Here is a 14057-nt window from a genome sequence, read left to right as displayed (position 1 = left end):
CCTAAATATATGGCGAACCACGGCCTCTAATTACGATGAAATTAGAACAGTGCACCAAAAGTTCAATCCACGACGGCGTGAAACGTGGAATAAATTAAAAACAATGCGCCGTTCACAGCGAAATTCCACAGTTACTTGTAGCTCGCCTCTGTTTTCTTGGCGGTGTTTGGTGAATACAGTATATACAAAAACACGCACGCGTGTAGCGCCGATCGAATACATGAAATGTGGAACTTTTACTTGGAATTTAATGCTAATAAAGTTGATTTTTTATTGTCATTCAATGATTATTTACATGCGCCGTGATTAGTGGTGAGTAAAATCGTATTTTTTTATATAAAATTATTCGAATATATTAACGAACATCGGCGAAGATGTTAAAGACAACTATTAAGGAATATATTCACGACAAAATTAATTTTATTCTGATTTTTATTTTTAGTGTAGGATTTGTATCACAGTTACGGTCCCAATTCGATATTTGTGAAGCTGATAGTTGACATTTTTATGTTTTGATTTTATATCGTTTCCGTGTTACTTTCGTATTAAATAATAATGAAATAAAATCCGCAAATTGGTAATCTCTTGAATACTAGGTGTTGAGTATTCACGTAACTCAGCTTTCGTTTGAAACACGTGAATAAATTCAATAATTGCATTTCTACGTGGTCAAAATAGTATTTCTCCACAATATCTTGGTAAATTTGCATAGAGTACATTATTCACATGCCTTGCTTATCTGATTCAACGTTTCTAAATGTACAAAAACGATGTTGACGCGATCTACGCAAAATTAGAAATTGAAAAATATGATGGCACAAAAATGAAACAAAACAAAAATTCTCACATTCATCGTTTCTGCCTGTTGGCGATAGCCGTCGGTAAATTTTACGTAACTCGTTGTGAATTTATGTTAATAAATTCTATTTTGCTTTTCAATGCTCCCTGCTTTGTATTAAAATAAAAGAGAACCGGGAAGAGAATGTCCTTAAATTAGCTTATAACCCTTTTTTTTCATTTTGAACGCCCATAACGGCGGTTACATACGCGTTACTGAATAGCAATCAACAATCACACATTTTTATTCATCATTATCAGCGCCAACTAAAACGACCCATGTAAAAGGGGACGTGTGGCATTGTATTCGTTGATATAGGATGGGTTTAACATATTTACCCAGGCGGAGAGGAAAGCCAATTCCCTGCTATTCTTCTAATTTTTGTCTTCGTTTTTAATGTCAAGATATCCCAGACTGCAGAGTAATTAAAAATCGGGGAGCCCTGGGGGTTTGTATGGAGCACCTTATAGACTATGATTGCGAGAAGCCGTGGTTCGCCATATATTTAAGCCTTCTTATCGCCTTTCTTTTCCTTTGGATAAATATGAACCTAAATTCCATGCTATAATCAGAAATAACCGCACTTGACTTCATATTCTGTGCTGTAGCTACGTTTCATGCCCAATAGATATGCATTCCCAATAAGCAATTGCTCATAGTTAGTATGCTTTCAACGTACCATACTTCGAAGCCCAAAACCGAACACGAATCGAAAACATAAAAGCCTCAATACGGCCAATTTCGCGCCCGCCGTGGCCGAAGCAAGGGATTTTTGCAGCGAGCGAAATGCTTTCTCCATATGCAACGAACCATTTAGCTGGACGACGTAAAAAATGCAGGGTACCATGGATTAATGAGCAAATATTTGGAAGTTTCCACTCGTTGTATATATGCTCATTGCTTTTCCGTAGCATTTCCTCAAGTAACCAGGTCTGAATTGGTGTACTTTCATTCTCATGCTTCAGTGGTGATACTCAACTTACATTGAAAAATGCATAGTAGCGTTAGCCAAAGGCACAACCATTTTTATTATCACTATAGTCACAAACGAAGGCTTTCAATTGCCTCCGCTGCTGTCTTGGAGAAACCCGAAATATATGATGCATTAGGGATGCAGCTCGTCTAATATTTCAATAACTATTAACATACATACCGTACCGTATATACGGTAGCCCACGCTTCGTCTCAATATTTCCACCAATCCAAACCAACCTCAATGTTTTCACCGATAGTTTTTCAGAAAATATGAGTCCTATTGCCTTTTTCTTAACACCGCCAAACGTATGAAAATGAAAAATGATTTAGTATATCTGACAATATTTTTATTCTTTCACCAACACAAGGTTTTGTAACAGACCCAAAAGACAAAGCGTTTGTTCGTAAATATAATATAGGCCTACTACTACGGTGTGTTCAAAGCGCTGCCGCACAACTCCATGCTTCCGAAAACAAAATAACTAATCCCATACCCGACTTGGAATGGTAACCGGACGAGAGGCCGTGGTTCGCCATATGGATAAGCCGTCTTATCGGCTTTCCTCTCCCCGGGATAAATATGTAAATCCTATCCTACTAACCAAAGCGTTTTTTGCATATCTCAGTGACGTCATATAAGAAATTGACCACGTGATTTAGCAGACGACTCAGTCTTTTTACCATTAGGCTACGGTTCGTTTTACGATTACATCGTAGACTAGTTTGGAAAAATAGGATCGGCTGGGATGAAACAGAGCAAAATAAATTCCTATTTTAGGTAAGCATTTTGATAAATTACAATGTTGCTACTTTATTGGAATGATGGGGTCGTGATAGGTTGGATTACAGGTAAAGTACCGGTAGTGTGAATAAGCATACAGTTAGGTCATGTGCAAGTTTCGTGCAACTATTGCGGTACTCGACGCGTCGATACTTTGAGATATTACACCACAAAGTGGCTGGCATTAATTATTTCCCTGGATGCACTAAATATTTACTTACGATCAACTTGCTATTAGGTAATACAAATTCTTTTCATGCTTCCACTGTTAAACTAACATTTATCATGATTGAATTTCACAGTACATAACGTTAGCCGATACACAATTATTTCCCACAAAATATCGCCCTGTGTGAAAGCCTATCATATATTTTACATTCCTAGCCCAGGGGATCTCAAGCATGGATCAAGTGGCAGTGCATTGCACTTTCGACAGACGAACACTTCTGATAAAAGGGGATTGTTCTACAGCACTAAAGATCCTACAGCTATTTATGAAGAAATTTTGGTAATGATTTCTCATTAATTTCTCGCCATAAAGTTGAGAATTTCATTTACAATTTGAATGATCTCAGATATTCAGTTTTAAGTATTAAGTTGACGGAATTCGGAATTTTCAAGCACGTTTAACCACGATGTTACAGGAATCGCATGAGGAATTTTATTGTTAGTGTATTGTGCCATATGGTCTCTAATGAATGATGATCTTATTCATTATTTTTCATGTTTCTAATTTGGCAGAAAAGGAAGAAACAAGAGTTCAAATTTTCCAAAACTGATCATATGGGATTGGAAAATGATTTGTCTAGTCAGAATAGTTCACAACTGCTGCTAAATTCTCAATTGAATTCTCAAAATTCTCAATCGTTTGCTGGGAATTCGTCGTATTCAGACGTGAGTTATACACAGAATTGTAGTTTACGAGGGGCTATATAGGCTATTTTATTTTTCAATTATTCTATATACCATTATTCAATTATTCTTTCCAAAAACTAAATTATTGGCTATTAAGACGATGTTGTTATTCCAGCAGTGTCATCTAGAATTTATGTTAAGTTCATGTTTTATTCAATTTAATAGCCTTGTTTAATATCTAAATCAATTTATATTGAAATAAATTTTAACGAATCAAATTTTTACTTTTTAGGATGGACTTCTATGGTACCAACAGTATATCAGCAAACCCCAGAATAGTGGAATTTATCGATCGCAGTCTGTGAGTATTTGATAATATTGTTAGAACCAAGAAAAACTACCAAGTGTAGAGTATATATAGTAAACGTTTCATGGGTTGCACTGAATTGTTATCTAATAAGGTATATGTCTTCAGTCGATTCAGTATTGGTATAAAATACTGGTGCATATTTTTGGTGGATTTTAATGTCATGCTTAAGAATTGAGAGAACTTCATACCACCATCATGCAAGATATTGTCGCTTACTATGATATTACTATTTAATCCGTTTTCGAATCATTTTTCTTTCATAGAGAAGTTCTAGTCGTCAATCTTACACCAGTTCCAATACACATAGTCAGGATTTCAAACAAAGCATGGAGCATGCAAGAAGAAAGTCCAAAGAAAAGGAGGAAAAGTATATTTGAGTTGTTTGTTTTTTAACATATAGGCCGCGAGCCGAGGCCATTTATCTTTCAGTTTCGTAGCGCACATCAGGTAACTACCTGAAAATGATTTTAAAATGTTCCTTAGAAATTTAGTAACAAATATTGCCTTGTTCCCACTTCCAAAAATTGCACGTTTTACAGAAAAGACGCTTTTACTACAATAAATATGTGTTACCATCTGTCCTATTTTCTCTGCTTTTCCGGTATCATGGGCCAATGAACGCAGACTTCTGCACGACGTAACAGTCAAGTTAGTCAGCTGTAGGTGGATCCCCAGTGGTCGGATGAATATCAGATGTACTCAACTGCTCGCTTTTGCGTTGAGTAGCCTTTCCATAGTTTTTTTCAGTTACCGGTAATATTAGTCCAGTGAATCTAAGGAGGTGTTGAAAAGTATAGGTAAGATATTAAACACTTGTATATCCTTGCCATAAATAGCAATTTTAGTTGAGCACTAGCTCATAAGACGTTGTTAAATAGGTACGGTGCGGTAACTCCAAGGAAGGCTAGACCTAGAATAATATGTCACAAACAACGATATTTTCTGGCTTGCATGAAATGTGTATGATTAATTTAATGACTCTTCTTGACTATTCAGCAGACTTATACTACTATATAGGCCACAGCATATTTGGAAATAGAAATGAATGGCTGTTTCTGTAATGCACGGTTGTGTGAAAGAGAAGAAATTAATCAATTTTACTAATGTCGGTTGGTCTAAATCTAAATTCATAGAGTCGACAAGAACCTGGGAAGCAATGATAAGTTATGCCGGAGTGGAAAGAAAGGTAGCATTGGAAATGATTGAGAGGTGAGAAATGAAGTTGTAGACAAACAGTTGATGTTTCAAAATATAGTCTATAGTCTGATAGTCCATACTCATACTGTCATAGGACATTTCAGACTGTGATATATCAAAATTTAGTGTAGATATAGTCTAGTAATGGTATGCAAACACTGCTGGACTGTAGAACATGCAATGAGCATATATACGCTCATTTAGTACATCAGATAAAATGCATTATGTATTCAAGGTATTAGTTAGTATTTAGGGGTATTTTTAAAATCATGCTGCTCCAAATATTATTTTCTTCCTTATTTTAGATACTGTACTACAAAAGAAAACGGCAATGTACCACCAATCTGACCTAACGCAGGCTCTGATCCCTGCTGCTATCAGTGCTATAAAATGGATTAAACAAGAAGTCTTGAAGCTTAAAGGTATATGAGAATCATAATAGTTGCAAACAGCTTAGATGGGCTATTCATATTGAAATACTTTAGCACTTTTCTGCAATTGGAACTGCCCATCAAATTCATGTTGGAGACTTCATTGAGGTTTTCAATTCATTTTTTTCCCTCGACTATGAAGATCTTTTGAGGTTAACGAGGTATTAATAATAAATAAAGCTGAGGAATTTGAAGAGGATACGAAGAATGTAAATGATACCAGGGCACGCCTATTTAACACTGTCAAACATAAGGATTATACTCTCCACCCAACAATGATTCACTGAAGAAGCATGTGGCCCTCAAATCAGTTCTTGAGTTGGCAAACTGCAAAGAAAAATAGTCAAAATAATTTATGAAAGTGTGCCAAAATCAACTTAAATTGCACAGATTTTTGTATTGACTGCAGAAATCACAGTACACCTATAGAGGAAAAGTCGATTTTTGAGATAGTGGATTTCGAAAACAATTCAGAAGAAAGTGAATTAGATATTACAGTTGATTTAATAAGTATCATACATTTGTATATTTTTTCGGACATTTGTTAGTGTCGTAGTCCTGTTTCTAGAAATATTATTGCCTTTGTTCAAATACATAACCACATAAACTAAAAAAAGATTAATTGTAAATTGTAATATTTCTGTTCACTATGTTATGTACATATTGTACATTCATTCAATTTTCTTGACTTTTGCGGTAAATTTCTAAGTGAGAAATAACTGATTTATTTGTGTTTTCGTGCTCACGATGTTAATTTGTGACTTCATTGCTTAAAAATAAATACGTTTGATACTTGATAGCTTCTATAAAATGGATGTAGCTTTTTATGCTGTTCTTGTTGTAAACTGCTTGTGGTTATTACATAAAATTTATTCTCAAATGTGAATCAGCGTTGTTGGTGTCGCTGCTTTCGAGGTCACTCCCGACTCCTGTCACACAATTAAAGTATTTTTTGTTGTTGGTTACATGTATGCCATATTTTTCGTAATCTACCTAATAAATTATGATTGACTGAGGAAGTCCGATTTTGGTCAGGCAAAACATTACAGGAATACATTTGTGTTAGTGTGCTGTAGGGCTCTCGAATTGTATAGTTCTTATGTATGCGTTGTAAACTTATGGTTATTGAATTTCCGGGAACCTCTTATATTCAATTTCGCACCAGGATTGTGGAACAAGCTGTAATGCGTTTATTATGTTCGTTTTCACACAAAACTGAAGAATTTATTTAGTTACCAGATGTGCGCTACGAAACTCATTTTCTGGGCGTTTTCATGGTTTCGTCTCACGGCCCATATCCGTGGTAAGGATCTACAAGTGTTTAATAATTTACTTATACATTTTTCAACAACGTCTTAGCATAACCTAACTAATAATAACTAAACAGGGCTATGGAAAGCCTGCCCAACTCAGCGCAAGGTCGAGCAGAAATAACTAATATTCATCCGCTCGCTAACAGCTGGTTTAATTCAATTGTTACGTCATGCAGAAGTCATTGTTCAGTGCCGAAAATGTAGAGAATATAGGACAGATCGTAGCACATATTTCTTGTAGTAAAAGCGTCTTTTCCGTAAAACGTGCAACTTTTGGAAGTGGGAACAAGGCAATATTTGTTACTAAATTTTTAAGGAACATTTTAAAATCATTTTCAGGTAGTTACCTGATGTGCGCTACGAAACTCACTTTCTAGGCGTTTTTCAGGGCCTCGGCTCGCGGCCTAATAGTAGAAGAATATACTTTGTATGCTTGATTACCAATTGCGGCAAAACCTAATTTGCTATGATCTATATATATATATATAACTAATGACACAATTGCAGTTTTTCAAATATTTCATGTTTGTTTATATCTTGACCAGGGATATGCTTTCTAATTTTCTTTCTCTGGTGAAAGAACATTGTGAAGAAACCAAGAACACTGTGGTTTTGAACACAGGGAAATGTGATGCCCAAACCACCCAAGGGTTTTCATCTTCTCTTGCTAAAAGTATGATTCTTTTGCTGTATCCTGCTCCTTTTTATGAATAAGATTCATTACTCGAGTACGTTTGTCATACCGAATATACTAGTTGTACTTTGATGTAGATTTTTGACAATTACAATGAGGATTTTGTTGATGAATAATGAACCAGTGCAGTTCTTATATCAATCTTGCGTTATCAAGAAGTTACAAAATTAGGCGGCACATTGCAATAGGCAATTGTCATGAATAGTTATTATAACATTTTATTATTAAATGTGATTAAATATCATTATGATTGTGAAAGAACACCGTACTATTTCAAAAGTTATTCAATGTAAAAAATGAAAATCATGATGTCATCATCTTTGTTCTGTAATAAAGATCCAATACAAGAATTTCTATAATTTCAGTGGAAGAAATACTGTTGAAGCTGTCGGGTGTTGAAAATTTAGTAAAAGGAAAGAAAGAGTTGGAAGACAAGGTAGTTTGTCGCACGTCTTCTTAGGAATACGGAAATTACTCGTATGTAATGGCCTGGGTTTCTCTGTTTAGTCTAGTCGGTGTTTATGTAACAGGAACCTCAATAGATTACTCAATTCATTTTAAAAATAATAATTTTGCAACAATAATTATATCTGTCTTACAGATTACCTGAGAATTTTGAGGTTAGCTGTTATTTTTTCAATGTATGCTCACATATGTATCAACAGGGGTATTTTTCGTGGTTTTAAATACTTATTGTTTACTTTCGAGCGCCGGGTAGCTCGTTTCTGTTTTGAAAACATCTATAAGAATTATGTCTCGAACCCACAATTTATATTTTTTTTCTTATTCCTTGTTGACTGATTCAATTAATTCAGTTGAATTCTCTTTTGACAGATCACAAGTCTAGAAACTCAGTTAGATGAAAAGACTTCTGAATTAGATCGAGTAAGAGCTGAACTAGATAAATATCGAAGAGAAGCAGACAATCTGGTTATTGAAAAGTTGACGGAAGTTTTTGATAGAGGACAACAAATGCAGACAGACAAGATAGAGGTTTTGTTTCACTTATACTGTGTCATGTGGAATATCCGGTATTCATTAATAACCGTATCTCCCTGCTTTGTAAATTCACAATAAAGTGTCTTGGATACCTGAGTAATTGTATGAGCATTTTAAAATAGAGTTTACTATATTAATTGCATATATGTATAATATGTACTTGTATCGTACTATATATATGGACTTCTATATTCAACTATCCATTTCTCAAAACATAATTGCCATTTTTAAATTAGGAAAATTTTGCTATTTTGTCCCATCTATTTTTGTTTAGGAACTTGTATCAAACACAACAAAAATCGAATCTCATTTGAAAAAACCGAAACTTCAAACTGCTGACATGTGGTGCCAATACTCCCCTCAATTACCATTACTTAACCCTAAGGAGAATCTTCGTTCATCCATCTCTTTTCCGACGAGTAATGTTTCTCAATCAATGCTGAAAAGCTCAGCCAATAATAGCATCAATCGTTTTGAACCGAGAGTTTCAGCGGTCGGTACATCAATGAGTATAGTTCCTATTCGTCAGGACGATTTCCAATGCAGTTTCAATCCGCCTAACCAAATTCTTCCTCTGCCACCAAGTTATAATGATGTGTCTGATTCTACTCCGTTCGTTGTACCTACAATACTGCTCCCAAGACATCCTAACTCAGGTAGCGTTAGCATATTTGTTGTTAGATAGAACCCTTAGAACCCTTCTTCACATATTTGCCATGTGTCGCACTACTGCAACGAGGAATAATTTATAAAAGTCACCTTCAGATGTCAAATATTAATAAACTATTCTGGGGGCTCCCGAAGTATGCGAACCAAGATGGCGGACATCGGAATGTAATATGTGTACTAGGTTAGGGTTAGGCCATAATTTTAGGTATAAATACTACGGGAGGCTCTTGGCTAGTCTTCGAACTGATAATAGGACTAAAATAAGGAAAATTGGAAAAAAATTATCGCCTAACCTGTTACCCATGTTACGTTCCGATGTCCGCCATCTTGGTTCGCATACTTCGGGAGCACCCTATTCTGGCAGTCAACAAGAGTGTTCATAAACCGATATTGCAATTCGATTTGGCTCGGTCAAAAGAATCTTCAAAATTTACTAGTTAACTCTTATGATACTGGTTCTTGATCTTCTCGAGCTATAAACTTATTTCGAAATGCATTAATTAATTCATATTAATAAAGAAAAGTTTTAAATCGATATCTTAAAAATTTCCAATTTCAGTTTTCTCTCATCAAAAAGCTTCTTCGGGTCATTCGTTAGACATGATTCGACCAGTTGTATCTTACCCGTCGCATTCATCGCTTGGTAATATTCCAAACACGTTACCGTCAGTACAACCAATTACTAGCATATGTGGTTCTCCGTTTCAAAATGTGGGTTATTCATGGAGCAAACAAAACAAAAGTTCACCAATCGCTACAGTCATGCCTCAGCAACATTTAGTACCAAGTAAGAAAATATTGTCGTTATTTTATTTATTATTAATTAATAGGACTTTCGTAGAATAACGTTTTCCCAACACTTGACATGAGTAGGATGATTGTTGTCGAATTTTATGCAATATATCATCCGTTTTCTAAAAGGAATTTTGGAAGAGACTGAATGGAATTTACGGACACACCGCGCTCGGAAACGACATATCAGTATTGCTCATCGAACTGAGATTAAAGAAAATTTTGCATATCAGCGTGGGTTTTGACGTTGTAAACATTCTGATTATTGCTCGCTTCGAGCATTTCTGGCGATGGAGTTATTTAGTTTCTGATGTGCTGTGTTGTGAGAATGGCAGAATAGTTTGTGTTTTATGATAACTAGTTCACTCAAATTGGTTGCTGCAACCTTCCTGCATTGCCATCTCTATCAGGTTTGTATCGATTACTGTATCAGTATGAATGTTCCCATAATACTACAATTATGTTTCAGGAGAATCACAGAGAATTCCACAAAATGAGGAACCGTTGATACAAAGTTGGCAGGATATGGCACACAATCAATCACAGGAATGGTTCGCCAGACCCAATACCAGATCTATGAGGTTTGTATTGGTTAGAAATAGAATATTCCTATTCAGCATTCCTTAGAAGTCGAGGGCTTTGTTTGCATTCTGCATTCATTGTTGTAAACACCTATTAAACATTGTTGATTTTCAGCTCTTCACAGAAAGTGAATTCTTTTATATTATATTTTAGGACACCGAAGACACAACAACAGACTTCAACTTCTAATACAATGGTTGTGAGTCTTTTTTGCTTAATTTCGGTGTACGTTTTCTTCCGCTTTGCTCTTATTCGAAACCTCTAATAAAGCCATAGACCTTTACTACGCAGACATGGACTTGACAATTTTATATTTTGGCATTTTGTCAAAATAAAACGGTAAAGCTGCAATGAAGGCAAAATGAGGAGAGTTGCTCTGGGGTTTTAATGAATTCCAGCTTAAACAATTTTTGTAAAGTTTCAAGTATCTATCAACATTTTAAAAGTATTTTACGCAAGTAGTATAGACCAGGGTTTCCCAAACTGGGGTCCACGAACCCCTGGGGGTCCCCGACGACTGCACAGGGGGTCCGTACGATATGAAAAGAGTCAAATAAACACAAATAGAGCTTAATCTTATTGAATTGCGCCAGCCTGCCAGTATTTAACGTTAGTATGTATTAATAAAGACTCACAAGTTTTATTTCATCAAAGAAAACAACATACTTTCTCGTTTGTTAGGCACATAAATTGATACGACATAGGATGGGGGTCCGTCAACAACAAAATTCACAAACAGGGGTCCGCGGCCCAAAAAGTTTGGGAAACAATGGTATAGACTATTTTGCAGTCACAAATTCACATAAAGTCAAATATGCTTTTTCTTTAATTTTTATGTTATATATGCCACATTGCCACTAACCTGCTGTACATAAATCAATATCTATATACATTTGAATTTTCAGACCGCTGAGCCATATCAGGATGATGCATTAGGTATTGATCAATCTACTGATTCTGTAGTTGCATACAAAAAGCCAAAAATTACTAAGAGGAAACGACAGTTCTTTACTAGAAAAAAAGGAAAGCCCCAAAAAAGTATTATTTTGAATTTTGATATTTCCTCGCCATTGTTTCAATGTTTTGCTGATATTTTAGAAAATGAAGTATTGAAGAACAGGGGGCCACGGAGTGTTGTGGTTTCCTCTCTTACGTATTCAAAAACCTTAAATAATGAAGTAATATTTCAGAATCTGCCAACACATTGACACAACAACTGGGAAACAATGGGGGACCACTTGATCTTGATGAACATATAAGGTATTCTGAAATACATATACATGTAAAAAATATGTTAAATTTATAAAGTATAAAGTAAATTCAGACAAATGATTCGTGTGAAGTTTTTTCAGACTGGGGAAATATACGTGTTTATTCGTAATTCTATGAATTAATCTTCAGTCATATATTTGTATATAGTAGTTACCTCGGTTGATAACATCCGTTCATGCTCTTTAATTTTCTTTACCACTACTAGTTGGACGGAAAACCAGGATCCGCAAGCTGACACTGGTAATGTGAGTATTATTTACTTTAATAACGAGTTTGTGTGAGGGTTTAAATTAATCTATCGGTGTTACTTTAATTTTAAATTTATATTAATGTAGGGAATCCATGTTATATCCTGTGGACAAATATTAATTCATATCGTTATCTAGTGGTCACACTATCGACACACTAACCGATAAGGGAAATATTGTTTTTGTCATGTAAAATAAGTTTGAAATGATTTTTCATATCATAATATTAAATTTACGCAGGCAGGTATCAAATTCATGCAAGTTTGTTCGAAGTAAAAGCAATTGATTTAAAGTTACCAATGACTCTTAAAGACTCTTTTGAATGCATTTATATCTCGTTATAAGGATTTTTATCTACTTTTAGGTCAATTCAATGTATCCATGTTTTCCAACTCAACCAAACGTCAAGGCAGCCCTTGGAGACAAAACTAATGCTTTGGCCAATAGGTATGTTTGAACGTAAAAACAGGTGCACATTTGAGCTCCAATATTGTTTGTTTTACAAAATGTCATTATTTGCATGCTTTCAAAGCTTTGAAATTTGCATCTTATTGTTTCAAATAATAATGTGTTGTTACTGTGCCTTAAATCAAATCCTCTTTTAAATAACTTACATTTGTTTGTATGACGCACCTTACCGATCAAATGCATTTGACGGTCAATGATAGTTAGTTTGTGATTTTCGATCATCCTTTCTATATTTTCCTTAATGTGTAATAATGTTCACAGCACATGTATTAATGTCACAAATATAAAACAAGAAGATCGAGATATTATCAACAACTCATTTCCAGTGAGAAGACAAGCTCAATCATCATCGTACGTGTTGATTCTATAACGGACAGTTTTGGATTTGTTAATATTTTACTTGTTTAGGACTTGGTCCTTCCTAAACGTTCAAGAGTCTGCCTTGTTCAGAAAGAAGGGAAATGGAATTAATCTTTTATGTTGTTTAGTAGAATCTCCGTTGTCAAAAAGTGAACTCTTTATCGTTTTTTAACTAGTGGATTAATGCTTGTAGGGATGATAGGATGGAAGAAAATAATACGGCAGCACTGATTGGTAAATATTTCATATCATTACTATCTTGTATATTTTCAGATGGATAACGCTTTCAGATTCTGATGATGAGTCTTCAGTTACTGATGATGATTATTCCTTCAGTCAAGAGATCAAGGTAATAAATCATACAATTTTCAACGATTATTGTTTAATTAGTTTACTATTCAATTACCGAAGTGCTTGAAGATGTTTGAATCAGTATATTACAATAATATAATGTGGATATTTATCAGGAATTGGAGAAAATCAAGCTTCTCTTCAGTGGCATCATAAATATTTTATATTCTTAATTATTAAGTCGTTAGAAACGTTTTTAATGCTTTTTCTTTTATCGGCCCTATCGTATTGCATAACAGGAAAATCAGCCGTTCAGAAAGCCATATTCGTCTGCTTTTCGAGGTGAGGCAATAAATTGAATATTATAGATTCAGTCGATTTAAAGTTTACGGTAAGTAACATTCTATTTTTCTCTTGGCCAGGTGCTTCGAACTTCAACAATTGATAATGTCAATTCATACGTTTTGGTATCTCGTTCGCAGCCTACAACCTACTTCTTTTCAGGTTCAAATGGGAGGAGATTCAGGTCCTTGCTGTTCTTTGTAAAATAAACTTGTTGCGTTCATGAAATGTTATGATTATAAAAATGAGATGTTTGATTTATTTTTCTTCCGTGGTAAATAAATTACGAGAATGTGATTATTCACCTTTTTTTTCTAGTTACATGCGATTTTAAAAACATGGTATATTAATAATTGGAGGCGATAGTAAAGATTAGCAGCGATAGTGAGTATCAACAACATCAAGCGACTATACTTGTGGAATATTTGAAGTCAGCAAGCCATCTGGGTTTGAAGAGCTGATTGTATTTTTCACCTGAAAACAAGCCCACTAGTACCCTTAGGCGCCATTGCTGCGAATGAGTCGCCCATAATGTATTTGTTTTGGGATATTGTAACTATAATTTTATCGGTAAAACATG

General features: G+C 34.8%; 1 protein-coding gene and 1 long non-coding RNA gene across 3 annotated transcripts; both read left to right on the top strand.

The window, feature by feature from the left end:
• The first annotated feature begins 2332 nt into the window (after window positions 1-2332).
• On the top strand, window positions 2333-14027 carry LOC120342511 (uncharacterized). The gene is made up of 20 exons (XM_039411375.2): window positions 2333-2591; window positions 2979-3102; window positions 3336-3488; window positions 3742-3810; window positions 4083-4186; window positions 7306-7433; window positions 7820-7890; window positions 8289-8447; window positions 8728-9109; window positions 9682-9909; window positions 10384-10495; window positions 10650-10695; window positions 11402-11534; window positions 11687-11756; window positions 11974-12013; window positions 12381-12463; window positions 12746-12835; window positions 13118-13193; window positions 13435-13477; window positions 13558-14027. The coding sequence occupies exons 1-20, from the start codon at window positions 2560-2562 to the stop codon at window positions 13578-13580; spliced, it is 2166 nt and encodes a 721-aa protein (XP_039267309.2). The 5' UTR covers window positions 2333-2559; the 3' UTR covers window positions 13581-14027.
• LOC144420973 (uncharacterized) lies at window positions 4587-6466 on the top strand. Of its 2 annotated transcripts, XR_013474821.1 has the most exons (3): window positions 4587-5028; window positions 5322-5438; window positions 5857-6466. It is a non-coding gene; the product is annotated as an uncharacterized LOC144420973 (long non-coding RNA). The 2 variants fall into 2 exon arrangements; XR_013474820.1 differs by having other exon boundaries at window positions 5322-6466.
• Window positions 14028-14057: the final 30 nt, after the last annotated feature.

This window comes from Styela clava, chromosome 3, assembly GCF_964204865.1.
Source record: "Styela clava chromosome 3, kaStyClav1.hap1.2, whole genome shotgun sequence".
In the NCBI taxonomy this organism is placed as follows: Eukaryota; Metazoa; Chordata; class Ascidiacea; order Stolidobranchia; family Styelidae; genus Styela; species Styela clava.
This window is presented reverse-complemented; position numbering and strand designations above follow the sequence as displayed.

Coding starts and splice junctions, on each gene's coding strand:
- LOC120342511 (XM_039411375.2), top strand. CDS start 2,560: ATGAAACAGAGCAAAATAAATTCCTATTTTAG. Junction 7,891..8,288: donor AGAAAGAGTTGGAAGACAAG/GTAGTTTGTCGC, acceptor CTCTTTTGACAG/ATCACAAGTCTAGAAACTCA. Junction 11,535..11,686: donor AAAAGGAAAGCCCCAAAAAA/GTATTATTTTGA, acceptor GTAATATTTCAG/AATCTGCCAACACATTGACA.